This window comes from Apteryx rowi, unplaced genomic scaffold (genome assembly GCF_003343035.1).
Source record: "Apteryx rowi isolate R43461 unplaced genomic scaffold, aptRow1 scaffold_93, whole genome shotgun sequence".
In the NCBI taxonomy this organism is placed as follows: Eukaryota; Metazoa; Chordata; class Aves; order Apterygiformes; family Apterygidae; genus Apteryx; species Apteryx rowi.
In genome coordinates this window covers 2,476,850-2,504,058 of record NW_020451238.1, presented here as the reverse complement: position 1 = coordinate 2,504,058, position 27,209 = coordinate 2,476,850, and the positions used below count along the sequence as shown (strand labels likewise).

Below are 27,209 nucleotides of genomic sequence, written 5' to 3'. Positions count from 1 at the left end.
TCCTGGGCAAGAACTGAAAACAAAATTGGTTAATAAAGACCTAAAGGAGGATAAAATAGGTGATTGCCAGTCACGTTAGGCATTTGAAAAGAGATCTTTTCAAAATGGCTTATTGATATGTGGGTTTAAAAACTTAGCAGTGGTCACGGTATTGATAAAATAGAGTTAGATTTCTGTGCTTGACGTTGTTGGCCTTTTTATTAAGGAAACAGAACAATGCAGATTCAACGTGATGCAGTGCAAGTGGATTAAAACTTGCCTTAATATTAGGTGCTGCTGTCGCAAATGCAGACTGGCCACTGGTTGGGGGTGTTTTGAGCAGATCCCAGCAGGGATTAGCTCTCATCGTTATGTTATTGTAACCTTTTGCTGTGGGAGCAAAGATGAAAAATCACTCCTGATAAAAGTTTGCAGGTGGCCAGTATATTGGACAGGTGGTTTGCAACGAGTGAGACAAGCTACCGATGCTGAGAACAGCCCTTGTGTGAAAAAATGGCCACAAGCAAGTTTGTAATTCTAACGCTTCAGTGTGGCTGAGTCTAAAAGTCTTTTCCTTAGGAAAAAAGTTACGTTGATGAGGTGTAAGGTGGCAGAAAGACATGCGGAGTAAGGACTTTAAGGATAAATGTATTATTGCTTGAACACGAGCATAATACTTCCTCTGTCTTTTAATATATATGCCCATGCAAGGCTGTACGTGCCGGACTAGATGGAGTTCCCCCAAAGCCGTTCCTTGTGGCGCTGAGCGGCAGAGCTGTCTGAACGTGCTGGGGTTGTGTCCTAGCACCACGAGCGAATCCTTCCAGCTCCTGAGCTGGAGACTCTGCCTTGAAGTAGGACAGCAAGAAACAAGGGGATTTTATTGCCATTAAAAGTACCAATTTGTATGAGCCGACATTTTAAATAGTGCAATTTAAATGGAACCAAACTGATATGAATAGAACCTATTAATAAATTAAACACTTCTTTCCACCCAATATTTCACAAGAGAATTAACAGAATAATTTGTTAGTAAATGAGCCCAGGAATGAAGCAGTGAATGACATATCTATCCTGTTCTCCTCCTCCCCCGTAACACTCTTTGCAGATGTAAGCTGAAAGTTGCTGCGATTTCCTACAGTGTCACCTCGGACTTAGTTTGCCAATACAAGCCAACCTTCGAGCGGAGGAATAAGGGTGATTTAATGGTTAGGGAGCCAGCCTTGGCTGTAAGAGTTAGTCATCATGCTCTGCCTCAAATTTGGTGCATAACCTTATAAACAAGCTTTTAGGCCTGCGTCCCCCATCGTGCGTTGGCACCTGGCCGTTGTGCAGATGCGCAGCTCTCAGGGCCGGCACCAGGCTTGGCACCGAGGCACGTCTCCGAACACCGGCTTCGAATAAACTCATGCCGGAGCGGGAGCGATGAGCGCCGAGTGCCTGCGTTAGGTTTTCAGGGATGCCTCAGGCTTTCTGAGCCCGGAGCGGTRCCCCGGCTCCCCCCGCACAGCGCTGCAGCCCGCCCGGAGCTCTGGGGCTTYGGCCGCGGCGCGGGCGTTTGCACCGAGGGTTATCGGTAGCGAAGGGTGACGGGGGCTTCCCTCATCGCGTCAGGCCATGGGCCTTGGGCACAGCCTTTCCTGCGCCAGGCGTGCTAAAGCCACCTGTTCGCTTGCGTGTTAAGGACAGGGCGTAYGGAGGCGTGTGGTCGAGCGCATCTTCAGCGCGCCCGCAAGCATCCTCTCCACGGCGCCRTGCGCGCAGGAGTAAAACATTCAATAAACTGCTGTCAGTGACCTCGGAACAGGTAGCAGAGCAGTGCTTGAAAACCCACTTTTTCCCCCCCCTTCTTCTCCCTCTAGATGAAGGTCCCTACAAGCAGAAGTGGCAGAAATAGCGAGGAGGACAGCATCAGGGAGGCCACAAGCTCGCAGCGGAGCAGCTCCAGGGACCGGCTCAGTGATGTAAGTACCACTCAGGAGAAAGCATCGCTTCGTCGCAGCAATTCCCGCTGCTGACATGGCTTTTCATAAATCTTGCTGAACAAATGTTGGCATCCAGAGGTCACTGTGTAATAACTTTTTTTTTTATGTCATGATTGAGTGTTATGGCATAAGTGGTTGAGCTGCCTTGCAAACACTATAATCATGGTGCAAATAATATGATAAGCAAAAGATCAGAGATGGGAAAACAAAATGGAATTGTTATTCATAGGGAGAAGTGGCTTGATGTTTTGAGGGTTTTTTGGTTTTTTGGTTTTTTTGAAAGATGTTGTGTTAAAAAGCTTTTTACAGTATCTTTGGTTTTAGTTACTGMACATAATTACGTACTTCGGGTGCAAAGTCAGTTCATCTAATTTTATGCTTCCTGCCTCCAAGATACGAAAGGTTTTTGGTGGGAGAGCTGTCTTTCTCTGAGGAAATGCGATAGTATGTTGAGTGAAATGTTATGATAAAACAAAAGCAAACGGTGCCTTAGTGTGTAAACACACAAATGGGCTTTTGAGTCACCAAGAAATCAATGGCAGTGCTGGGATAATTTTATATGAAGGCTTTTTGTGTTAGCAATTAGCATTTCGCCTTCATTAAAACATGATTTTTTACTAATTAGGACCTTTCCCGTTAGGAGAGATTTAAATGAAGAACAATAATCAAACGCTGGCACGAGCATGTCTGAAATATTAAATTTGCCATTTCAGTGGCAAGCCACTGAAATCCCAGAGCGAGTGGTTTTCATGTTGAGTTCTATTAATGTAAAATATGCTTCATAACTAAAACCTGTCACAGAAAACGGCTCACACCAGCTAAATTCAATTGGACAGTTAATTTAGCTTTAAAATTGAAAACACTACCTCCGCTTCAGGATGCAAAAGGAAGAGGGGGGGAAAGCCTTTGATAAGTGTAATGTATTTGCTATTAAGGCTTTCAGAGCCCATTCTGCAGGAGGAGAAGGGAGAAAAAGGGGGAAAAATGGCTCCCACAAATGTGTTTAAAAGCTGAAAGTATTTATTAAAAATGTCAGCAGAAAAGTGCTTTTGGCAGATTAAAGCGGGATTCAGCTTGACAGCTCTGACAGGGAAATGTGACGGGGGAAAATTCTCTCTACATGTTTTGAGTGCGAATGGGGCGCTGTAAACAGCCTACACAGTGGGAGGAAGAGAAAAATAACATGTCCTGTGATCTGCTTCCAGGATTACGGATCCCCGCTCAGCCGCAGGGGGGTGGGAGTGTGTGTGTGTGGGGAGGGGGGTCCCAGTCCCTTTTGGACAAATCGCCTTTCTGTGCGGGGTGTCCGTGACTGTGGTGTTAGACGACAGTGATCTCAGTTGTTTCTACGTGTACTTATGAGGTTCTCTGCTTTCCCTCCCCTTGGCCACTCGCGACACGTATGTGACGGGGGCAACCAGTAGCGTTGCCGCACTGTGACGTGGGGGCYGGGAGAGGAATAACGTGTTCAGACTTAACAATTAGCTTAGGTCAAAGCACTAAGTGGTCTTGGAGACTCTTCTCATTAAGCCAAAGCACTTAAAGGTTTTTCTCTTCCTTTCCCTTTGCCCACAAGTCGCAGGCCGAGCCTGTAGGAATGGAGCTGGAGTGCCTAATGCCCTCAAAATCTTCAAAGCGAGTTGTTCCGCCCCTGCGTTCAGGGGGAAGTAGGCACTCTTCTCTTCTTGGTCAACGGGGACACGGAGGCAGTGCCTGAAGGCCAGGGCACACTGCGGAGCTCTGCTGAAGTTGCTCTAATGACCTGGCGACCCCTTGCAAATGAGAATTTTTCAAATTAGTAATTAAACAGTTTGAAAAGTAAGGCTCATGAATCATGGAACGCACTTTGTTCGTTATTTGACGAGTGCAATTTAGCTTTAATTACGTGTAACGCTTCTTCACATACTAGTAAATGTTCTGTAKTCTCTTTAGTGACTGTCAGAAAGTCTTAGAAAGTCCCCCTGGTGCAATCAGCCAGTTTTCCCAATTTGCGTGCAAAGAAATAAGGCTCCAGACTTTTTGTAGCGAGGGAGCAGGGGAGGGGGAGAAAACGGCGGCGTGCTCCTGCGTGTCGAGTCGTGCAAGGTTTCGCTGCCCAGCCTGTGACTCGTCCTTGCGTTGCCCTGTGGCTCTGTTTCCTCGCAGGCTTTCCTAATGGGTGGCGTGCGAGCAAACTGACTCAACCCCTTATGTGCGGCACTCCGAGGACTTAAAAACCCATTGGGCAGTAAGGATGTAAAGGGAAGGCAGAGAYGGTTTTTCCCTGTGGCTAGCGATTACGAGCGGAGGTCTGACCACACAAGTGTCCCGGGGTGGCCGCTTTTCCTTGCGGATGGCTGGGCCGCCTCTGGAGGCACCTGGGCTCCTTCGTGCTCTTCCCCGAGTCTCTCTCCTGCTGCTTCTCGGTGCATTTGGCCTTCACATCTGTTTTTCAGGCCGCCTTTCCCTCCCATGGCTGTTCCCGTTAACCTGGGGTAACAATGGAGTAAATGAGGCGGGTAGAGGTGGATTTGGCTGCTCTGTGGCACACAGCAGATGTGCGGGGAAATAAGTGTACAAAAGCGTCAGCTATAATGTTCAGCATTGCTACCTCAGGAGCGGTGGAGTCCTCCCTCTGGCTTCATTGTAGGCCTCCTTTGAGAAGGCACTGCTATGAACAGCTTAGTTCCTCTGGGTGATTTGTTTCTTAAGGTGACTTACTCAATGCGATGCCAGTAAGTTGTTCTTTATTTACATTAATGCATGTCATTAGTCTCTAATGGAGCATGAAGGCAAGAGGTGGCCTGGTCTGTCAGGAAATAATTGCATTCTAAAGAAAACTGAAGCAAATGATTGATTGTGTCTTGCACACGCATGCACACAAGTATGCACGTAGCCATCAGCCCATCCGCAACAAAATGTAGTGCGTTTTGCTTCGGTCTTTGACATAATGGGAATTCTGTGGGGAAGGAGCATCAYAGGGAAACAGCAGTCATCTGTATTGTATAGTACGTCTCTCTAGACGTTGCACTGAGGGCCATTTATTATGGGTCTTCGGGAACAAAAATGCTTGTTACAATCTAGTGAAATCATCTCTGGCTGCAGAGGTTTGATTTGTCTCGTCCTTCAGCTGATGGACCTTATGAGCAGAAAACCGAAGAAGTTTTAACCCAGGTTTGCACAAGGGATTGTGTGGTGAGGGCAAAAGGAGACGGGAATTTGCCACTTGTTAGTGTTCAGCGTTGATGTGAAATTCCCTTAAAATCCATTATAAAGCTAAAGACCCTATTACGCATGTACTCTCAGGGTCCTACAACCAACACCAAGTCAGCAGCCTTTTTCCAAAACAGGATTTTCCTCTGCTGTCTTTCATAGTGAGGTGATTGGAAGTTACCAGAGAATTAAGAGGCAGATAAGCCGTTTTGCTATTTTGTTGTGTTGACCCAAGTAAAAGTGGAAGATTTGAGCGTTTTGTTTTGTTTTTTCCATGTTCCATAATTGTCCTAATCTTTTCTGATGTCCTGAACAGTCCAAAAAATCCACACAGAGCCTTGTATAATGGCTTTAAAAAAAGGGTTTTATCTTTTTCTTGACCCATCAGCTTAAGAACTGCCTGCTTTTTAATGGATTTTCTCCCTCACTAAATTGAATGGATCGTCCCTCATTATCATTTAAATAGAACCCTCACTCCCTGTGAACATGGAARATTTGAATGTGGTAGTAGAGCTGTGATAATTTGAAATATTCGGAAGGTGGGGGCGAGGAGGGGGGAGCAGGCGGCAGAGTGCAGAATTGCTGAATGTAATTGTCGTGGATTCTCAATTTTGTTGCCACAAGATGGGAAAATAGACTAATAATTGTCTTCCAACCCTAGTAGAATAGTTGCCCTAGTTAGCTGAAGCTAACACTCTAATTGTCATGGGGGCACAGAGATGAAYGAGGATGTATGCAGGGCACAGCCAGGGCTAAATTGAGTGATATACTAAGGCAAAGAGCAAATTGGCAATTATTGGCCCAGCTGAAAAGGTTGGCAGGTGTACTGCTTTCTCACGAGCCCTTAGGGGGAAATTGGAAATATAAAATATCGACCATAAATACTCACTGATTAGGAAATATGTTGCAAGAGGTGCTGGCCACTTAAGAGTCAAAACTCTCCTTTTCAAGGAATTGACTTCAGCTGTGTGAAAACCCAGCAAGTGCTGCTACTAAGTTGTTCAGTGCTTTTTCCTCTCATCTCCCATCCCCCAGGCTATCTTTTCTAATTTTCCATCATCCTATTCCTGTTTGTTTGTTTTTCTTTAAATGTAATAAACAGAAAGCCTTTTAGGAAATGCAGAGATTTTCCCGTCTCTAAATGTTCTTTGATAAGTGTTTAGCATATTGTATAGACTAGATATAAAATTCTCTCTCTGGTAGATGAATACAAAATAACTCCTGTGATTTCTAATTCAAACAATTCACTGTGATCTGCTCTTCTTTGTGTGCCATCTCAGTCACTGTCTCCTCCTTCCCTCCTATTTTCTGTACCATGCTTTCCCTCCTGGGGCAGGGGGACTAAAGCAGTGGCTAGATACAAGACTGCAGGTCCATGACGTGTGCCCAAGGCTGAAGTCCCTTTCCAGGAGCATGATCAAATGAGCCTTTGAAGTGAGAATAGGACCACAGTCGCACCACTGCTCCTTATTTATCCGCTTTACAATCTTTGGCATATGTGGGACACCTGATCTCTGCTCTGGGTTGGGTGACAGTGGAACAGAATAGTTTGGCCTGTTTAAGGTCAGGAAAACCTCAGTGCAATAGTAAGTGGTGTTACTGAGTAAGGGTGGTGCATTGAAGGAGTTTTTGGAAAGCCTGCGATAGCTGTGTGTGGACTGTAAACACTCAGGACACATGCTGTCCTTTGTTTGCCAGGTATAACACACTCAAATCTGATCCTCAGTTAGACTTCTGGATGCTGCTGTGATAGCAGCAATGTCTTTGCAAATAGCCAGGAGAATTGTAAATCAGCTCTGAGGTACACTGCCAGCATTGTGGCGGGGTCAGAGCAGGGGGGAGCAGAGGGCAGAGCATGGGTCAAGAGTGGACTCCATCGGCAAGGCTGCGTGAAGCCTCTGGGCAGGATGGTGGAAGGGCTTTATCCATTTAGCCAGTATTTAGCAGAGTTCTGTTTTGGGAAAACTTCATAGCAGCTGAAAAAAACCCAACCACCTGCATTCATACGTTTTCTTGCCCCTCTGAGTATGTCAGGGAAGGGTGCAGAATGTGTGAGTGTGCACACACATAAAGGTCTCTTTGCTAATGAATGTGTAGATGGTTGGTTTAGGGATTGCAAAGCTCCTCAAGCCAGTCACTGGGTGTGAACACAAGGAGTCAAGAGAAAAGAGTTGAATAAGAGCAGTCTAGAACTTAGTGGAATAAAGGTAACAACAGGATAGTTTTAAGACTCCCCATCAAACTGTGAGTCTTGGGAAACTGGTTTGAATAATAACACACACACAAGGTCTGTGAAACCTTGCAAGTCACGTTGATCTGGACAGTGTGCTATGTACATCTGTCTTTGGGTCCCTCAAAATACCAAATGCTTGCATGAAAACCACTGCAACAGAAATTATGAGAAAAGTTGCAATGAGTTGCATGAAGCTTTGGGTAGTGGAGCGTAGCTAGCAAGAAGGAAGAGTCTGGAGGAGGCTTTGGGAAGCTGGTCCAAAGAGCGATGGTTTGAATGGGAGCAACACTTTTGCACATGCTGCGAATTTCAGAAATTTGGACTCTTTTCACATGGTTACCTGGCTTACTGTATGTGAAAGATGTGTTGACTGCTAGCCAGCAACTGTGTTTCCTTCTGCTCTCCACGGCTGTCAACTTTAGAAATCTAAATGTCCTCTTGACTAGAAGCTGTTTCAGTTTCTTTAGCTTATGAAGCCATTTACAGATGTTTAGAACTTTAGAGCTTACTGAACTGTTTTTTAAAAATCTGTTCTGCATATCTCCAAGCATAACCCCCTTTGTTTATCCACCATAATAAGTGAATTGAAGAAGGAACATCATTCAAGTTTTGCATGACATCCAAAATCTTTTACCGTGTATTGTGGTTATCTCGTCAGGTCCTGGTTTCTAATCTAAGTGAACATCAGATGCACTGTGTGACCTTTCGCAAGTCAATTGAACTCATTGTATTAACAGACAGGGGTGTGACTACAGAAATTAACTGCATTAAGGTTCTCCTTGTTAAGGTCTGGGGCATCTTTTGCCYATGCCCCTTTTCCCCCTCCTTCCCACTACCCTTCTCAAGACAGACAAGTTTTGTAGAGGACGTTCTTAGAAAAGGAAATATTAGATTTCTCTAGTAATCAAAACTAACCTTGTATTCTATTGTCGAATGTTCTATAAATGACCAGATAGACTGGTAAACGTACTTGCTTCCTTGTATCTCGATCCAATCTGAGTACAAAATTGGAGTAATTGAGACATACTGGAGGACAGATACACCTGAGGTGAATTTTCTTCCTGAAGAATGTAATAAAACATAATTAAAGACTAGTTCTCTCCATGTCATTGATTAACTCTGCTGAGTGCTAACCATGCCACATCAGGCTTGCTATATTGGGCTATATGGTAAGTTTAGGCTTGTGATCCAGCAAGGAAAGAGTAGGCACTAAATAAGAGTTGGGAAATGGTTTTCAGTTCCCTCCTCTGCTGTGGTCTCCTTGGGTGACCCTGGGCATGCCTAAGTCTTTGTCTGCCTCCGTTTCCATGCTGTAAAGTGGAGATGGAAATAAGAACAGTGCTAGGAGGTTCTTTTTTGGAGCAATAGCTGTTTGCCCAAAACAGCTATTTCAACAACTGAAGATTGTACAGCTATTCAGTATATTTTTGGTTTTAGCCAACGGAAGTGGTACATTTCAGAAAAGTTGAAATGAACTCTTAACATTTCTGAAATATCTCAGTTTGAGGCTTTTAATGAAAGAGGAGGGAGGGGAATGTGAAAAATGAGCTGATTTTGTAGTCATACTGTCATCAAATCATTTTATGATTAAGGCATACCTCAAGGATGTAAGAGTTAAAACCTTGAAAGAGGGGATTTGACTCAAGGTGTCCTGTTACACAGATTATTCCTACATTTTAAAGCCCTTATCATTCTGTCTCTCTATTTCAAAAAATTGCCCAGTGTCTTTAAGAAACTGAGTGGACAGTGCCTTGGTTTCTTTTGCTCCATGAGAATGCGGTGGAAGGCCAGGATTTTATTTATACAACGGAAATAACTCTTCCYGTCAATTTAATAGATGATCTTGGAAAACCTGCTGGAAGGTTATTGGCAAGATTTTTGTCATGATTTTCTTTTCTAAATTGCAGTCGTGTTTATAAGGAATAAAGTAAGAAATCTTTTAAACAAAATTGCAGTGTAGCTTAAGGTCCCAAGGACATTGGGAGGGGGATAGTAGAGTTTTTCAACAATAAGATCTTGTCTTTGCTGCCAGAAAGGTGTATTTTTTTACATCCAGCATAATTAAGACGAGCTATCCCAGGATAGAAATAATTCACTCTGTGACATACCTGAAATGTCTTGTCTGTGCTGTCTGGTTTTGTTTTTAACCTTGGGCTTAAAAGGAACCAAAATTTTAAGCTGTAAAAGAGTACATCATCTGCGAAATATTATAACCCATTTATCTTTATGCAGAAATGCCATCTAGCACTGTAGTTCCCCTTCTGCGTCATTAAATGCACAGACCACACTCATTTTGCCCCTAACTAGTAACAGTCTCCCCGAGAAGCTCAGGGTATTCCTGACAGCGCCGAGAGGCCGGGGAGGCACAAAAGCTGGTGCTCAAGAGGGCAGGGAGGGCCCGGCGCTCGCTGCGGCCACCTCACTGGAGGGCTCGTGGGCCGTTTCTGCTGGCCGCCTGCTCTGCGCAGGCAGCATCAGGGTTGCATGGGCATCTCTTGCTCCACACCCTCTTTCTTCAGCAGCGTTGAGTTGTGCAGACCTGAGGGGTTTGGCAAGGCGTGATAAGCCAGTGGTGTGTGTTTGTCTGGGGGCAGTCGGCCAGGTAGGGTTGCAATCGTCTGGTTTGGAGTTGTGTGTTTGGCCACATCTTTCCTACCTGTGATGATGCTTTCAGTCTAATCTGTGGAGGCCAAACCAAACCTGCTTTGGTGCTTGAGTTAAAGCCTCACTCCGTAAGATCTGCTTTGGGTTGTAGTCTCAGGTGGTCCGGAGCTACGAGGTGGGTGCCATGCTGGTGAGGGCGGCCCTGCGTCAGCATGCTGCTGCTGGGTGCCACCATACCCTGCCACCAAGCAAGATGCCTCAGGAGGAGAGAGTTGACCAAAATAGGAATGGCAAGTAAACTATTTTTTGAGACTAAGACTTTCACAATAGCTCTCCATGTCAGCACTCCTGTCCCATAGGTAAAAGAGTCTGCAAAAGTCKTTCCAGCTGGAGGTTTGCCCTTATAAGTGCTCTTGCTAGACAAGCACTCATTCATAGTCAGAGGAGGTTTCTTCTAGCTTGGGTAGGTGCCAAGTTAAACTTCCACTAAGATTTCTTATATTGCAGCCCCTATTGATTACTTTCCTTATTATTTGATCTTGATATAAAGACATATGGATTGAGCTATGTTTATATCAACCCCAAAAGATTTTCTCTTTAGGAGCATCCATCACAGTTGCACACAAACTGTTCTGCTTTGGCGCTCAGAGCAGATACTTGCTGCAGCTTTCAAAGTTTCTTTGCTTGGCGGTTCAGTATGGATTCTCCTAAAGAATCTGCGTGTTCCCAGCTAATGTAGAAAGCCATAGAGGCTTGTGTTAGATGCACAGAAAAATGCATGCAAACAGCTATGGAGAGCATAAGGCATCGCTTTTCATGAATCTAAGTGTTGGAAAGGATTTTAACTGGTGAATACTGTGGATTCAACTCTTACTAACTTCATACATGCAATAAAAATGTGCAGGGGAAAAAGATCATTTTCCCCCTGCCTTCCTGGAAACTTAGTGTTAAAATTGTAAGGGAGAGAGTTGTTCTTAGGTGTGAAAAATGCCCGAGTAAATTGCTATTTAATTTTAATTATTTCTGATGTAACACATTATTCAGCAATTGTTCTCATTCTTTTCTTCTCGGTTTTAAATCAGTGGTCTACAGACCCCTGGGGTTCTTGGACAGCTTAGGACCCCTGAAAGTTATCTAAGAAAAGTGGGTCATCTGTTAGCATGTTTGAATTTGTTGTCCAAGGGCCTGCTCCATCCCTGGAAAATATTTTGGGAGTCCACAGGTATCAAAAATGGAAAATAACACTCTTAAAGTGAAAACTCTGAGGAGCTTTTAAGGAGGAGCTTTTAATGAAACCTCCTGGTTTTGGTCATTGTTTCCGATTTTTTAGACTTTGTCAATCTTTGTGTTAGAACTGCACTGACTGGGAGGAAGAGGGGGAAATGATGGCCTTTTCTCCCTTCCTCCTCCCACTTCTCAGAGCAGATGATTTACCCTGTCCTCATTTCTCTGTGTACTTTAGGTGAGCTGCCTGATCAAGCTATCAAAAGTGTCAGAACAGATAATTGCATATATAGATAACAGCTGTTCAACATACTTGACTAGATATCAGGATTATTGTTGTTAATCTATTTTCTATACGATGTGATGAATTCTGTGGKGTTTGGGGCTTTTTAGCATTTAAGTGGAGGTGGGGATTTATCTTAATATCTCAAAGAAGAGATAAGTGCTACTGCCCTTCACTTCATCAGTACATAACTTTATTTCTAGGTGCTTTACATGAAAAAGGTTTGTAAACAACTCTGTACCTTTTTGTAGTATTTGGAAGCAGAGGCCAAATCAGTGTGTAATATTCAAGAGGCTGAAGGTTAAGCACTGTAAGCAATTTAATGTTATTACTGTCGCAGACTTCCCGGTGAAAGCTTTCCTTTCCCCGCTGAACAGAGATCTCCTGAGCTTCTGTGGGACAGCAGTGTAGGAGTTGCGTGTAGCACCATGTGGTGGGAACTGGCATCTGGTCACGCATTAGCTGCAGACCAATGTGTCCTGACTTTCCTTCTGGCACGCTGTGCCAGGCAGTGAGGGTGGATCGTCAGGCTGCTGGGGGGCCCTCCGTCCTCCAGCAGCATGCTTGCCCACTTGTAGGACATTGCTGTTGTCTCTTCCTCATTTTGGAAACTTCTCCGTGGGTGGTAGACTGGCAAATTGCTTCTCTGGTGCTTAGGGCAATTACAAGGCAGTGGCACAGGGTGTGCATGGGATGAGGGACAAAAGAGTTGTCTTTCCTTGAGTGCAAGAGTTTGGGAAGGTTTCTGAATGTATCTAGGTATCTTCTGATCAATAGGTTTGAAAATTGGTGATACAGAGGAACTGTTATCTTACTGGTGGGAAATTACAAGTGCTTGCAGTAGCCTGCAATCAGTTTGCATCAATCACTTTGGGGGAGTTGTGCTGTTGTAGTGATTTAGTACCTTGATAAATAACTTTTGGCACTGCTGTAGAAAGACAAACAATCCTCAGGATCAGCCTGGAACAATTTGGCATTTTTGTTCAGGCTTTGGTGCCCATTAGAACACCAGTCTTGGAAACTGGGTAGATAAGACTCCCCAAGTCTTGCTCARTAAAATCATGTAGTGAGGGCATCATGATTATAAATCACACTTGGAAATTGGCCTGCAGAGTACTTGCTGGGTCATGTGGTGCTGCTCCCTCCTTGTCATATGCTGCCACTGTTCTAGGCTTTTTTCTCATTTCCAAAAAGAAAGCATATAACAGCAGCTGGAAGTAGAGGTAGAACTCATTTAGCTGCTTCTGAGAGAGCCAAAACTGGCAGCTCAACAGTATGGGGTCTTAAAGACAGGAAAAAGATCCAAGTCACTGGGGATAATATAATGAAAGGGAAAAGAATCAAATGGTTTGGCAGCATGTGAAGTAGGTAAGGATGTGCTAGAGAGAGAAAGGAGCAGGAGGAGATGCAACGAAGAGCGAAAGTAAACAATGTAATTTAACTTATTCAGAAGGGACAGACTACTTGGGAAAGCTCTGAGAGATGATAAATTAGAGCTTTGCTGCTATTGTTGTTTTGGATAGAGCTGTCATAGAGAAATACTGCAGCAATGAAGGCTTGGAGGTTCATGAATGTGTGGAGGGGAATGGAAAGTGGGATATATAGCTACATGATTGCAAGTTGGAGTCCATGAGGCAAAAAATGTCCAACCCTGATTGAGGAGAACATCCTTATGCACGTGTTATGTTCCTTGGAAGCTGCAGTTATGTACTGAAGAGGGACGGTTTAAAATGCATACTTAAATGCATTCTTGAGTCTCTGTTTCTGTGAAGATGTATCCCCACACTGAAAGCTTTTACCTTAGTTGGAAGGTGCTGTTGAAGCCCTGCTGTAGTTTATGAAACCTTGTCTGAAACCGCCCTGGAGCCATCACCTGGAAATGCTCTTTTGCTGTTACTCCTGTGGCAGCATGAAGAATGCCAGAAAATAATCTGAGGAGCTCTGGTTGTGAAGTTTTCCCTAGAGGAGTATTGGGCTGGGGGAGGGAATCTCAAAATGATTCTTATCTTACATTACAGAGAATCTCTTGCATTACTTACTGTGGCATATTGTTTCCTCCCACAGAGTTCTGCTCAATCGCTTTCAGGAAGAGGCTACTCCGTAAGTCATTTTACAGCTAATTCTTTCACTTCTGTTGATGTTGATTGCAGAGGTTTACACTACCTATTGCATATCCACTGACATGAAAGAAATGCAGAACATAAAAAAAAGAAAAAAAAAAAGGCTTAGAGTACAGGACTGTCTTGCATCTGGCCAGGGACAATGCTGACATGACAGAGCATTAAGCAGTCTGTTTGGGGGCTTCTTGAATTTAATTTTACCCTTATAGGGAGGGGGTTTTGGTGGTGTTTTTTGGGAGTGGCTTTCAGCTAGTAGATAGTCCTCTCCTGGGGTTTAAAAGACACAAGTGGGGAGTGTTTTCAACATTGGTGGGAGATGCCTCCTTCCACCTCCCCTGGCCCCATACATGGTTTTTTATTTGTGTATTACATAAAATGATCAAAGACAAAATTATTGCATTTTAGAGAGAACTGTGACCCTTTACCAGTCTCAACAAAAAGTCAATATCCTCTTGTTTGCAAACTCTGAGCTATAAGACATTGCTGTAGGAAAAATTCACTCATTTTCAGAGGAGGATGATGTTGCTGGTCTTGTCTCTTCCTAACAAGAGTATCATAGGTAGAAGAAGTGTTGTAGGGCTGGTGTTACAGGGCCAGGGCACATTTGCACRTGTATGCAATGCAACAGTGATATTTAACTGACCATTTCTATTCACATGCTTTACTCGTATGTACAATGACATTTCTTCATATAGAGGTTGTATAATTATTTGTATATCTGGGTACCTTTGTGCTGCTCAGCTGTCTGAAAAGGCAGGCACATAGATGATACTGTACAGATTAATGTAAGAAATAAGAGAGGGTGTGAGTGGCTTAGTAGTGTCAACGTGAAAACTCCTGGAATCGCATTATATCTAACTCTCATAACACATGTACAGTGCGTAGATGTCTGTAATGATACCCTGTCTGTTCAGCCAGTAAGTCACGTATTCCCTAATTACTAGTGTAAAGGTTGTAGGTGAACCTGCGTGCTTATCTTGTATGCAAATCTGAATGAGACTGACTAATCCATTTAACAATTCCTGCCTGTACTTATTGACAATAATCACTGTTATTGCAAACTCTACCATGATAAAGTTTTGTCTTCTAGGTAAATGATCAAAAAATATGTTTCTTACCAAGAGCTATAACTGCTCACTTTTAATAGTAGATTAGAACAAGGGTGGATTTTTATATACTACATGAAGTTGATGTAGAGACCCAGTACACATTTTTTCCGCAAAAATCACAAGAATGATTTTCTTTCAGTAATTTATGTTGTATGTTTGGAGTTGTGTGATGGATCCTGTGAGCTCCTACCCAGTGCTGTTTGGCCACAGAGAAGAAATTGTTTGGCAGGTTACAGTTTATGTCTGATTTCATAGTGGTACTGTCACATGATGCTATCCTACATATTGTTATCAGAAATTCATAATGCAACACTGAGTGCATTTGAAGCACAAAGCCATTACAAAATAACATATTACTTGAAAAGTCTTAAGGCTTTATGAAATGATGTCACAAAATTTTAGGCAATAATGACATGCATCTCATAAGTATCCTGCTATCAAAATGTTTCCCACATCCCAGGTGAGTATCATTATTTAATTCTTCTCCTGATGAAGAACATTTGCTCCAGCACAGAGTTTCAAATGTATACTTGCAAAGCAGTTGAGCACTGCTTCCCATACACGTGAACAGCTGGATTCACCTGAACTTCTAAAGGCAGATGCCATATCTTCTATTTGTCTGTAAAATGCCATGCTTGCCCGTGGCACCACATAAATAATAATGCATCATCTTCACAGATTTTATGACTGAGGGCACAGTTTGGGAATTAAACAATTTCCCACTGGCTRTAGCATTGGTTTCAAAATCTTAATGGAAAAAGGCTGAAGAATTCTTTTTAGAGTCCCTAAGCCAATAAATCATTGGACTGTTTTCCTCCATTGCTGACTGTTAAGAAATTTACTTTTGTCTCTCAAATAAATAGTTCTAAGAAATTAGCTCCTTTTCTGTGCATGTGTGGGGACAGGTTTCTTTTATTTAGCCAACCCATAACTTTGTGCATGCCATAGCTGTRTTTTGAGATCATGAGCAGTGCGAGCTGGGGTTGCTTCTCCTTATGCGTTGTCATTTTCCCTATTAAGCTGCCTTCTGCCTCACCATGTACCAGCTGTTGAGGCTGACCATTTCCCTTAAGACTCTGATGCTGCTCTAAATTGATTTAGCATAAGGCAGAGGCTATCACTTCCAGCACTGCCAGACCTTGCTGGCCCAAACCTGTGTTTGGAAGCTGATTCTCCCAGGTGGCAAACGAACRTTCAAACCACCAGTTCAAGAGAACTGGCCCCAAACCAGGAGTTGTCTATAATACATTGCGAAGTTTTTCATTTTCTCATGAAAGCAGCTGTATATTAAACACTAAGTCAGTATTTTGGCACTGCCCCTGTTTACATCAAATAGGTTGTTTGTGAGACATGGTGAAAGCATGTTAAAACACAGTGCTAGTAGGAGGCACCATGGAGGCACCATCACTTGTACTTGTGTGTGATCCTCTTGATATCTGTGTATGGTTGTGTTGTTGAAGACTGTCACTTGCAAAATGAAGATATATATCATTCCTCTGTGAAGTGCTTGTACTGGGTTTCATAAACAGCTGTTTAAATACCACGAAATATTTTGTGCATGTTCATTTTTTAATTAACTCACTTTGAATCTGCACACTTTTCCGTTCACTTGCTTCAGCTGTCCTTGCAAAGAAGGTTGTTTTCGGGAAACATTTGTAGAAACAATACATTTTAAGAAAATGCAAATTTGTAGAAAGAGGGCTTACAGTCTGTAGTAGTGTTCTTTTATCAAAAATCTCAATCCAAGGTTTCAGACCACTTGGGCCACAGAGAGAAGGCTGAGTAAGGTCTGTCTGTGTGGTCAAAACAGGTTACCACTGAGTACCCCAGCAAACTGCTCGTGTGCAAGGCATGGACTCTGGAGCTCAAGTTAAGAAGAAAACCAAATATAAGTGCCTAAATAGTAACTCCTGAGTATTGGGTATTCCAACAGTAAGTGCCTAAATAAGGACCACACAAGAAATAACTCTGTGAAATTCTGGTCTCATTGAAGTTAACAATAATCCCTCTGCTTAACTTCAGCTGTTTGTAGTTTTAATTTCTACATTTGAAAGCTGTAGCCTCAAAAATAGTGGTAACAGTAGTGGCAAGTAGTTTCACAGTCTGTCTGTTGATATCACAGGCAAAATTTCTTATAAATCTGTTTCCCAAAGTAAAGTTTTGAGTGACGTTTAGTTTTATGTGGATAACCAAGTAACAAGACGTATCTTTGTCTGTAGTGCTTTTGCAGACTCCTTATCTCATCAGTAGCATGTGTTTCATATCCTTATCTTATTAAGGTATACTTTCCGCTATGCTGAGAAGTAGAATGCTCGTTTGTTTATGGAGGTTAATATCTTATTCCCTTTATGACTTGATTGTCACATGTATGCGATAAACTACTCTAGCCATTTGTCACACTTCCTGCACACATAAATGAGATCAGTGATTTTAGTCAGAAAAGTCTGTCTGTCCTCTGAACAGACAAAACAGATTTTGGTTTTGGTAGCAATATGAGAGAGATCTATCTACTTGAAAATGTACTGATTTGTTTAAAAAAAAAAACCCAAACCTGTAGAATTAGAAATTATTGGAATCCACTGGCCATATGTTGAGTGTTTTAGATATCACTGAAGTTGCTCTGTGGACCGCTTTTYAAGTTCATTTCTGATAGCTGTGCCATGCAATTCAGGGCCTAACATACTTAGCAAGCAGTTATAATGAACATATTAACAAACTGGATATATTGACTTTAATGGCTAAAAAGCAGCAATTTTTTGTATCGTCCAGCACATCATATAGACAAGCTGTGGTTGAACTTGACTCACTTTTGCAGAGAGTGCAGAAGAAGATAGAAGTGGGAATATGTGGTAGCTTAAAAATAAACAAAAAATCTCTTCCAATAAATTATGTGTTTATTTATAGAACATATGTGCAGCTGTTCCTCTTCTGAAATGGAAAGAACTAAAATACAGGAGTGAATAAACAAATAAACTTGAAAGCATATGGCAAATGGAGATTCAGTGAACCAACTTGTCTGAGTGTACCTTGGAACAAAAGTGCAGAAGGATGAGGAGTCTTCGTTTTGTTTTATTTGTTCTTGAAAGGTTTTTAATGAAAAAAACAGTAATGTACACTTGGCAACAAAGGCAGCTGATTTTTATTCTAAGCTTCTGTAAAATATCAGAGTCTTTGCAGCTTAGTCAAGTCCCTGGCAGCCCATCAGATTCTGTTGTTTTTGCGTCTTCCTTGTTGAACACTGGAAACCAGTATCTCAGATAACTTATGTTGAAGCTCAGGGATATCAAGAAATGTGCAAAGAAATACAAGGCTTGCAGAGACGCTTGGGTCACCCAGAGCCAGCTCCGTGCTCTCTACACCCTTTCTCCCCTCTCCCTTGTGACGTAGTGCAAGAACGAGTATCTCATAACGCAGGTGAAGGCAGAGCCTAAGGTAGTACCGGCAAACAGTAGGTGGGCTGCGAGCCCTGCTGCACGCCTGGGACGCCAGCCCGGTCCCTCTGACTATTTCTCTCCAATTATATTGTTGGGTTTTGGAACTGGCTTTCCGATTGCTGGTGACAATCTTTGCGGCCTCTGAGACTCCTTTATTTAACCGTACGTCTATGCTGTAGACTTGATGCTTGCTGTCTGGTGTAGTCACCCAGTTCCAGCTGCCCATGACCTCCTTCCCGCAGTCAGAGCTCTTGAGCTTGTGTCTGTGGGCATGCTTGCTGGGACAGCAGGTACAGAGCTGTGATTCACCCGGGTTATGGTACAGAGAGAGTCTCCAGTGCAGCGAGCTTGGTGGGAAGTGAGGAGAGAAGAGGACAGATGTGAATGACAGCAATGCGCTGGGTAATCAGCAGCCTAGGAACTGTGTTAACTATCTGCAGGTTTATATACCCTTGCTAAGACTGTAAAGCACTCTCTTTGGGGCCAGTTTTAATTTGTGCCAGCCCGACGCAGTTCTCTGAAACCCTGAAACAGATGGCCCCCACCAAGGAGGCTGTTCCCAGGCCAAAAATCTTTGGTGCACATGCAGGCAGGTCCACCACTTCACTCTAAAGGTTAGACGRGTTCTCTGCAGATCTTGTGCTCTCAGGCTGAGGACCAAATTTTCAAACTCAGAAAAGCACCTTCTGTAGCATCCTTTCTATACAGAGCTCAGCTCAGTGCTGCCTCCTGCACAGGAGATCGTTGTGTGTCCAAGACATGCCCCCAGGTGACGATTGTATACCTTATTATATAATCTTTGTGATTTCCATGGAGAAACTGGAGGCCTGAAAAGGATAGATTTCTACATTAGGATCAACAAAATTATTGCTCTAAAGTATATAATATTTCTGGTGGGGAATTCTTGAGTGTGCTTCAGCTGGTGGGTATGTAAGCATACTCAGTGACCAGAGGCGAACTTCACTTGTAACTAATGGAGTTCCTCCACTTACTGATCTGTCATATGCTAATGAAAAATCTCTCCTCTGTAGGTAGGTAAAATTTCGTAGCTGGCCTGGAAAAATCATTGTATTTTAGGACCTGTGATAAATTAGCATTTTTTTCTTGCTAAAAATCTGTATTGAAAATGGAGCTCTTGTTACGAATCTAAAACTCCTTGAGCTGGAGTCAAAGTTACATGATAAAAAAGTGAATTTAATGTATTTCCTACAGTAGTGTGCCTGTGGGCTGGCGACATGAGCAAGACTTTCTGGACAAGATTTATGAATAAGAGAGTAATAATTCCAAAGTAAGTATCAATCTCTCGCTTTGCCATGATGCCAAATGTAAAAGAGGGACTATAATTGTCTGTCTTTTCTGAACAAGAAAAAAATGGCAGGTAGGTCCCCTTCAGATGGAGCAATACTCAGTCTTGTGTGAAGACAGATGCTCAGTTAGAAAGAGAAAAGAAACAGGGACTATAATAAAATGATGTGGCCTGTAAGAGCAATTACAGCAGAGAGGATGAAAGAATAGAAAAATAATAATATATAATAGAAATGAAAAATATTTTAAAAGGAGTCCTCCCTCGAAGGTAGCAGGAATTTCAGAGGGCCTGGAACATAGCTGTGGGTGTCCATCCAAAGCATTTAACTTTGCTCGTATTCTCTTCTTGTGTTCCTAAATATCGTTGCTTTACAAAAACTGTGCCAATGTGTTAACTCACCCAGCGTAGCTGAGTTCGGTGGATAATACCTCCCGGTTGGGCTTGCTGTGAGCTCAGAGCCATGTGAGATGGGGCCAGGCTGAAGTCAGTGGGGCTTCGCTGCCGCCAGCCAGCCGARGAGCTCCCGAGCTCTTCTGTAACCCGTGAGCTGCAGCGCGGTCGGGTGATCAGTGCATATATTATTCCAGATCTGTGGGAGCTCTTGAGGGTTTTTGAAATACCCTGTGAAAAGCGTAAGCAGAAGTACAAACATAACTAAACTGCATACTTCAGCTTTACAAATACTGAAGTCCACAAACATCCTTACAACGCATTTTCCTTTAGAAGTTCCCTTTGCTGAAAATCTGTTTCTTCTTAGGTGACCTCTGCTTTTAATTATGATGAAAAGTCCCATAAATTTTCACTCATCTCCACAGCCATAAATAAGCACAGAAGGCCCTCTCTGGCTGAATTTCGGTTTGCGTGAACCCGTGGCGCTGGCGGAAGGGCTGGCACGGAGGCTCACGCTGCAGCCGCGCCGGCCGCGTCCCGGCTACACAAGGGCGCCCTGTGTTTCTAAGGCACGAGCATAACTGGGTGATGTTGATTAACATAAACCCACAAGTGCCAGTGGAAGCGCAGCCAGCTGACGCCACGAGCCCTCGCGGTCCCCTTGAGGGAGGGGGCATAGGTGTGATTTTTGCCACGTTTTTAATCTTCCTTGCCCTTGCCCCCAACTCTGGGCAGTGGGGGGCTGATCGGACTCGAAAGACACTGTTGTCATGCGGAGACACCCTGGAATTCCCTGTGCTCTTTGGCTCTCAGGCTAGGACAGCCTCACTGCAAGTGGCCCTGCACACCAAAATGAYGAGCTGTCCTAAATCCGTCTTGAATTCACCAGCCTGGAAAGGATTACATGCTGCTGAAGAGGAAAGGCAAAGGATTTTGAGACTATCTGGTCTTTATTTCTGGACCTTTTTCATTAAGACTGTCCTGAGGCAACTGTGTTGTATATATGCTATAGCTTTCCTTGTCTAATACGGCTTGTCTGTCTCAGCCTTTGCTCACGTTGTTATTTGTGCTCCTTGCTCTCTTTTCTTACAAGCTGTTGCGTTGTTTTAACTTCGTTTCTTTTCCCTTTACCAAAAACAACAAGGTAATTAAAACATACCACTGATAAGAGTCAAGGCGTCTCACCTGATGTTGATAGAGCACAGTGGAAAGGGGTTAAGTGCGGGGCCTCTCGAGAGATTTGTTCTGTTTTGTTTTAATTCTGTGATGGTCTTGTGCTGTGGGTATTAGCAATGCTAGGGCTTTGCACCTGCAGGAGGGGTTAATACAGGCAATTTCCAGGCCTGAGGAGGAGCCCAGATGGGCTGGTTGTTACATTTTGTGCTGCAAAGGGTTCGTCAGAGGAAATTAATGTGGGGGGGAGTTCATGCTCTCGTGTTTTATCTCACATCTCAATATGCCCTTACAAAAAACTACACCCAAAACCACTGAGTAAAGGGGAGCAGCAGAGGAAATAACAGTGACATTAGCTCAGAATGCTATTGTCAAATTAAAAGACAATTGGTATGTTTTGCTGGTCTGAATAGCTCGTGAACAAGAGAGAACAAGGAAAAGGGCTTCAGTGAATCAACTTTGTTGTGCATACCATTGGCATACGAAAATATTGTCTATCTTATTAATGCATTATCAGATTTAAAATATTTCATTGTTCATTTCAGTGAAATACCCTTTTTTCCATATACTCAGGGACTGATGGCTAATCAGTCCCCAAATGGTCTTCCCTTTTCTATCAGCAACCAAATAAACTAGTCTAGAGAAGGAAGGTTATTTGGGTTGGTGATAAAACTAGATATTGCATACCCTGCAGTATAAAGAGGGTCCCTGTGGGTTGGTGTGGTCTTTATTCAATTCCATCACGTGCATTTCTTCTTCTTCTCCTAGATTTTTAATTGAGGTTTGTTTTTTAAATGCTAGAGAGAGATCTTGATCAATTTTTTCAGTGTCCAAACAGAAAACAAAGATGCATCTTCCATTTAACAGAACAACAGAGACAACCCTGAGCCAGATCTCACACCTCCGAGAGGTTCTGGTAACGCGCTGAAGCTGCAGTGGCCCTGCTGCACAAACTGCAAATGGGGAAAACCTACAATATGCTGCAGGTCGAGGTTTCTCTTTTTTCCACTTCGTGTTTCAGCTTGACTTCAATGTAGTAAGCTGCTAAAATGTAAATATACTGGTGAAGGTACTTGCATCTTTAGCAGAAAGGCAACACTCCTCCATGCGTGTGGGGTGAAACAAAGCCAAGAAATTGCATCATGCTGAATTTCACAAGGAGGGTAGCTGTACAGGTCAGCCTGGGTGGTTCAGTGATGAGACTAGGGTTTGTGGACTGCCTTTCTTAAAACAGTTAAGCTCTTACCACAAGAGTAAAAGAATTGCTGAAAGACTGGATTTCTCATCTACAGTACTTGTTTTGCTAGAAAAGGAGCATCCAGACAGAAATTGCAGTCAACCATGTGAAATGTATCTTGCACAGTGTCAGTGTTCTTACTTCACACCACCTTAGCGTTTCAGCTTTGCAATTCCTTATGGACACTTCCAGTCACTGTGACTTGCTGGTAACTTTGTAGAAAGTGAAATAACACCCAGGTGCCCTCCTTCCAGTTCAGGGCAAATAAATAAATGAAACTGTAAAGGACTCCTACTTAAATAACATATTAGGACCAACTTCAATTCAAGAAAGCCCAAGAATGTAGGGCAAGGGCAAAAATGTAAATTGTTCCATTGTGTGTAACTTTTGCATCAGATATGAATCACGCAGGGATGGAAGACCTTTGCAGTACTATTTGGCAACTTGTAAGGCCAAGTATTCTCTGCTTTTTGCTGGGCTATTCACTTTAGTAAATGGCTTTAGGGAGACAGTGCTATAATTCAGACGTTCAGTTATTGCCATATTCRAAAGTTGGTCATTATAAGTCTTGTTTTAAAACTTGTTGATTGATGAGACTAATTTTTGAGAGACATTTTCAACTTCCAGTTCAAAATACCCTATGTTCAGCTTAGTTTTCAACCAACTGTAGCTGTTCTCTCATTTTTTTTCAGCTTATCACAGGTCAGGAACTCAAAGGGTTGAGGTTGCATAAAACTCCTGCTCATTGCTCTTAGCTCTGCTTTGTCTTTGTGGGAATTGTCTGCTTCTATAGCACCTTCTATTTCATTACTTTTTTAAAGTTTGGTTTACTAACCTGCTCCTGGAACAGATACATGCACCAAAGCTACTTTTTAATTAGATCCGTGGTCCATCCGGTGTGTATGTGCTAACATCTTGGCTGTACAATGTGCTTCCAATGAAAAGGAACAGCCTGTCATAGAGTCTGGTAACCCTGAGGTCAGTTTTGAGCCCCAAATTGCTTTTGATTACAACTTTAGTATGTGTCTCAAAAAAATAAAATAAAATTCAGCAAGCACTAGCGGTCCTCACGTGGTGCTGCTGAGTTACACACTCAAGTGACATCTCTGCTAGATTTTAAGGGAATTAACTCTTATTTATAAATTCTTTCCAGATACATTTCTGTACTATTAGTTGTGATTACTCAGAGTTTTGCAACCAGAATGATGGAAAATTCACATATTGTTGCATCACTGCGGATATGTCTGCAGTGGTTTCTACAGGAATGTAGCCTGATTTGTACCGTTACTGTCTGCATTCCTTTTCTGTACTGTATGGTGGGTAAGACTTATTCTTTGTATGTCTGAATACTTGCAGCCTAGATCAGTAGTATCCTGAGGAATGTTCTGGTCTGATTTATTGGCCACATGTGTTATCCGGAAAGCCTCACGACATTGGCAGTCTTCAAGAAACGTGTTAGGACTGTGTAGATGCTAGGTGTTTGCAAACCTCAGTTTAAGTTTTTTAGAATGGTACTTTGCTGACTGTAAGCAAAAAGTAGTTTGTGGATTGATTCAGAAATTATTGGGTGTGGTTCTTCAGGTTTTCTGAACAAGGTCATACTAGATGTTGGGATGGTTGCTGCTACACTTAAAATCAGCTCATCAAAACAGGAAGATTTTTGCCCATATTGTACCAATCAGAGCACTTTAAGATGAAGGATGGTATAGACTGCGTGTTGTGCAGTTTAAGTCATGCAGCATCATACAAAGGCCTGACAGTAATTAGCAAGGGGAAAAAATTGTTACATTCAGGAGGATAAGGCATATATCTGTTTTAATAGATTGATGAACCACTGCCATCTACTGCAATGCTTAGCTCTGCTCTGTTATGCCTTGTATGACTTAGTGTACTAATAACTAGAGCTGAGCAAGTACTAACATAGCTGCTGTCTGTGGGGTTTCTCCCTACCTACGTTTGCAGAATATGGTTTAATGTTATTTTTCTTCAAAATTATTCTTGGTGAATTGATATCCTTTTTTCATTAGATCATTGTGACAATCCATTATTAGAACTCCAGAAACGATGTCCTAGTAAGTCACCAGTGCCGTGTCCCCTTGTTCCTGTGCCCTAGATAGGGACACCAACTTAAGTCAGTGGGGGAAACCTTGACTTCACTCGATGAGGACTGATCCTTCAGACTCTGGGTGGCAACATGAACAGCTGAAAAGCTAAACTTAATGGGATACTCATAAGGAAATCAAAGATTCAAAACTTGTTCTCTGATGTTTAAAAGCACTTCTCTGTGAACTTTCTTTGTAACAGAATACAATCAAGTGTTGACAGAAGCATGATTGTCAGGCTCACGGTCAAAATTAGATCAAACCTCTTCTTCCAGTCTGCAGAACTCATTTTCTCCAGACTGCTCTTCCAAAGCTGCTTAATAGCATCTAGGCCAAGTAGCAGCCTGGTTTTACAGAAAAGAGCTTGAAGCATGAAGATTAGAGTATTACAGTGAAGCTCTGCGAGGCCACTGGCACTGCATAGCTGGCCGGCGTTGAGCTGTAAGGGGCGGAGGGTGGTCACAGATTTGTTCCAGTCATCCTGCCCTCCCACTAAGGACTTGGTATTCTCTGAAGAGCCCTAATTCGGTTCATTTCTAGAGAGCTGGGGAATGGGGAAGGAGAGAGTAATAAATGATCCCTTGAAGACAACAGTCAGTAATACATGCCACGTGAGGACATAGACAGCCTATTTAACTGCTTCCTGCCGAAGATTCATTTGTAAGAGCTTGTGAGAGCACTCGAGCAGGAAGCTGCAGCTTCACCGACCGGTTTCGCTATCAGTGTTATATCTGTGGTCATTCCCCCTACAGCTTGCGGCTAGCTTCTGGTTAGCAGAGAAAGACACTTCGAGCTGAGCTGGCATCAGTTCCCACCTACTTAATCAGTTAAGTTGTGAGTTGTGTGGTTAGCTCAAGTCCCCTGGTTGTCTTGTGGATTGCCAGTGACAGGAAGGTAGAGATGCATTGAGTGGTTCAGACAGGAATAGCTTGGTTATCTGATGGTCACCCCAGAGACTGATAAAATTATGTGAGCTCTTTTCTGAGAAGACATCAAAACAGCAGAAACTGCTGTCTGTAACCACCTGAAGAGTTTACAACGTCAAGGGAAATTTTGCTTATCTTAAAAGCCTCAAAACTGTTAGCCTGTCTTCACCACTGCAGACCACAGCACTGCCTTAGACTCTCAGTGCACAGAATAAAGTTAACTGTGGGCATGCAAAGCAGTAAAATCTTATCAAAGATGTTATAGCTCAGATCTTGAAAAATTACTTTGGTGCATCAAGTTGGGAGGTGATCAACTTGAAATGTTGTCAGAGGACCCTCTCTTTTCAGGGGGAGCATGCTCTGTGTTTTCTGAAAACTCTGCCTCGTCGAGGCTCTCAGATTGAACGGTCAGGAGTTTAGGCATGCAAAATGATGAGTCGTTTTTCAGTGTAGCTTGTCCAGTGAGCCTGGTCTAATCTGAAGCCAAAACGATGGTAACTGTGGCATGGGCTTGCAAAGGTTAAATTAGAGATGATGGTCATATCCTCAGGACCACTTAGGGCACCTGATTTGTTTTCTTCATRTATTTGCTGAGCAAACCTCCGGATCAGAATGGACAAGCTTGAAAGAGCAACTTTGGGCAAGTGAGCTTTTAACTGCAAACTTTAAGGAGAAACCTTCAGCAAGTTGCTCCAAGTCTCAGTGCCTGAGTTTCTCCATCTTTAAAAAGGAGTACTGGTACTTGTCGTGCCTTGAGATATGCTCATGGAAAGCGTTCTACTCAGTATTTACCAAAACGTGTGGTCATTTTGAACAGGAGGTCTCCCTAAGTTTTGCCTCTTTTGGGGGAAAGACATTTGACCCAGAACAGACAGCTCTGTGCTGCTTGTCCCCACGTCCCTGTGTGATAGCCCCTCTCCAGAGCCGGGACCCTCTGCTTCTCCGTCCCCCCAGCACATCCTGCAGGCCAGCTCCCCACGCTCTGCTGCACAGGTCCTGGCACTGACCGACGGCCCTCAGGAGGCGTTCCTGGAAACCAGGACTCACCTCGTACCTGAGTCAGTGCGTTGTCCCAACTTCACGGTGGCTTCACACAGTCAGATCTGAGATGTGCGACTGTAAGGATTGCAATAATGAAATACTGTTTGTCTATTGGTTTTCTTCAGCTTTTTAAATAAAGTGTACATGTTTGTAAGGGCATGTGTCTATGTGAGAGGCATGTAAGATGCTTTTGTCTGCTTCGATTGCGTGGCTCAGACTCTTTCAGTGACAACCATAACAATCAGTGCATTTTTGACTCAAAGCTATTTCCTTTCCTGGTGCAGATTACGTCTGGTATGCATAACGTGTTAATTTAACAAAGCAGTTCTTTTGATGCAGCTTTAATTTTTTAACAACAGCTTGGAGGCAATGATGTACAGATTATATAGTGTCAGTTTCCCAATTAAAGTTTTACAGGAAAATACTCTGTTTTTTGCTTTAAGCCTGTGTTGAATACTTCCTTCCGGCACTTGTGCAAATGAAAACTGTGCTACTGCAAAGCAGCCATTTGAAACCTTGAAATATTTATTGTGGCTGCATTGAATACTGAAGCAGGAGTCTTCCTGTAGGCTTGTTGATGTCTGTCGTATGAATATATCTTGTAATTAAATGTTTGGAAGCTGTGTGTGTGTATGTGTGTGGTTGGTTTCTTGTGTTTTGGGTTTTTGCAGGTTTTGTTGTTGAGCTATTTTTCTTGAGAAAAGGATTTAACATGTTCCTGTTTAGAGTTCCTATGAACTCTTATCCAAAGCTCCGAGTTGGACCTCTGTGGACATTGCGTGGTGACTGAGGACTGGAGTATCAGATAGCTGATTTGGATTACCCTGGAGCCTGCGGTAGGAGTGCTTCTGCCCCAGATTTCCAAAGCGGC

The 27,209-nt window shown here is 43.0% G+C and overlaps 1 protein-coding gene across 19 annotated transcripts in view; it reads left to right on the top strand.

The window, feature by feature from the left end:
* The window catches only part of FBRSL1 (fibrosin like 1), a 404,406-nt gene that overhangs the window by 95,925 nt on the left and 281,272 nt on the right, over window positions 1–27,209 (top strand). For 14 of the 19 annotated variants that reach the window (XM_026091844.1, XM_026091845.1, XM_026091833.1 and 11 more), the window contains exons 2-3: window positions 1,842–1,943; window positions 13,565–13,600. The exons of 1 other annotated variant lie outside the window; for it this stretch is intronic. In XM_026091844.1, the coding sequence (XP_025947629.1) occupies window positions 1,842–1,943; window positions 13,565–13,600 (138 nt within the window). The remainder of the gene's footprint in view (window positions 1–1,841; window positions 1,944–13,564; window positions 13,601–27,209) is intronic. 4 more of the 19 variants (XM_026091849.1, XM_026091843.1, XM_026091838.1 and 1 more) reach the window with 2 other exon arrangements.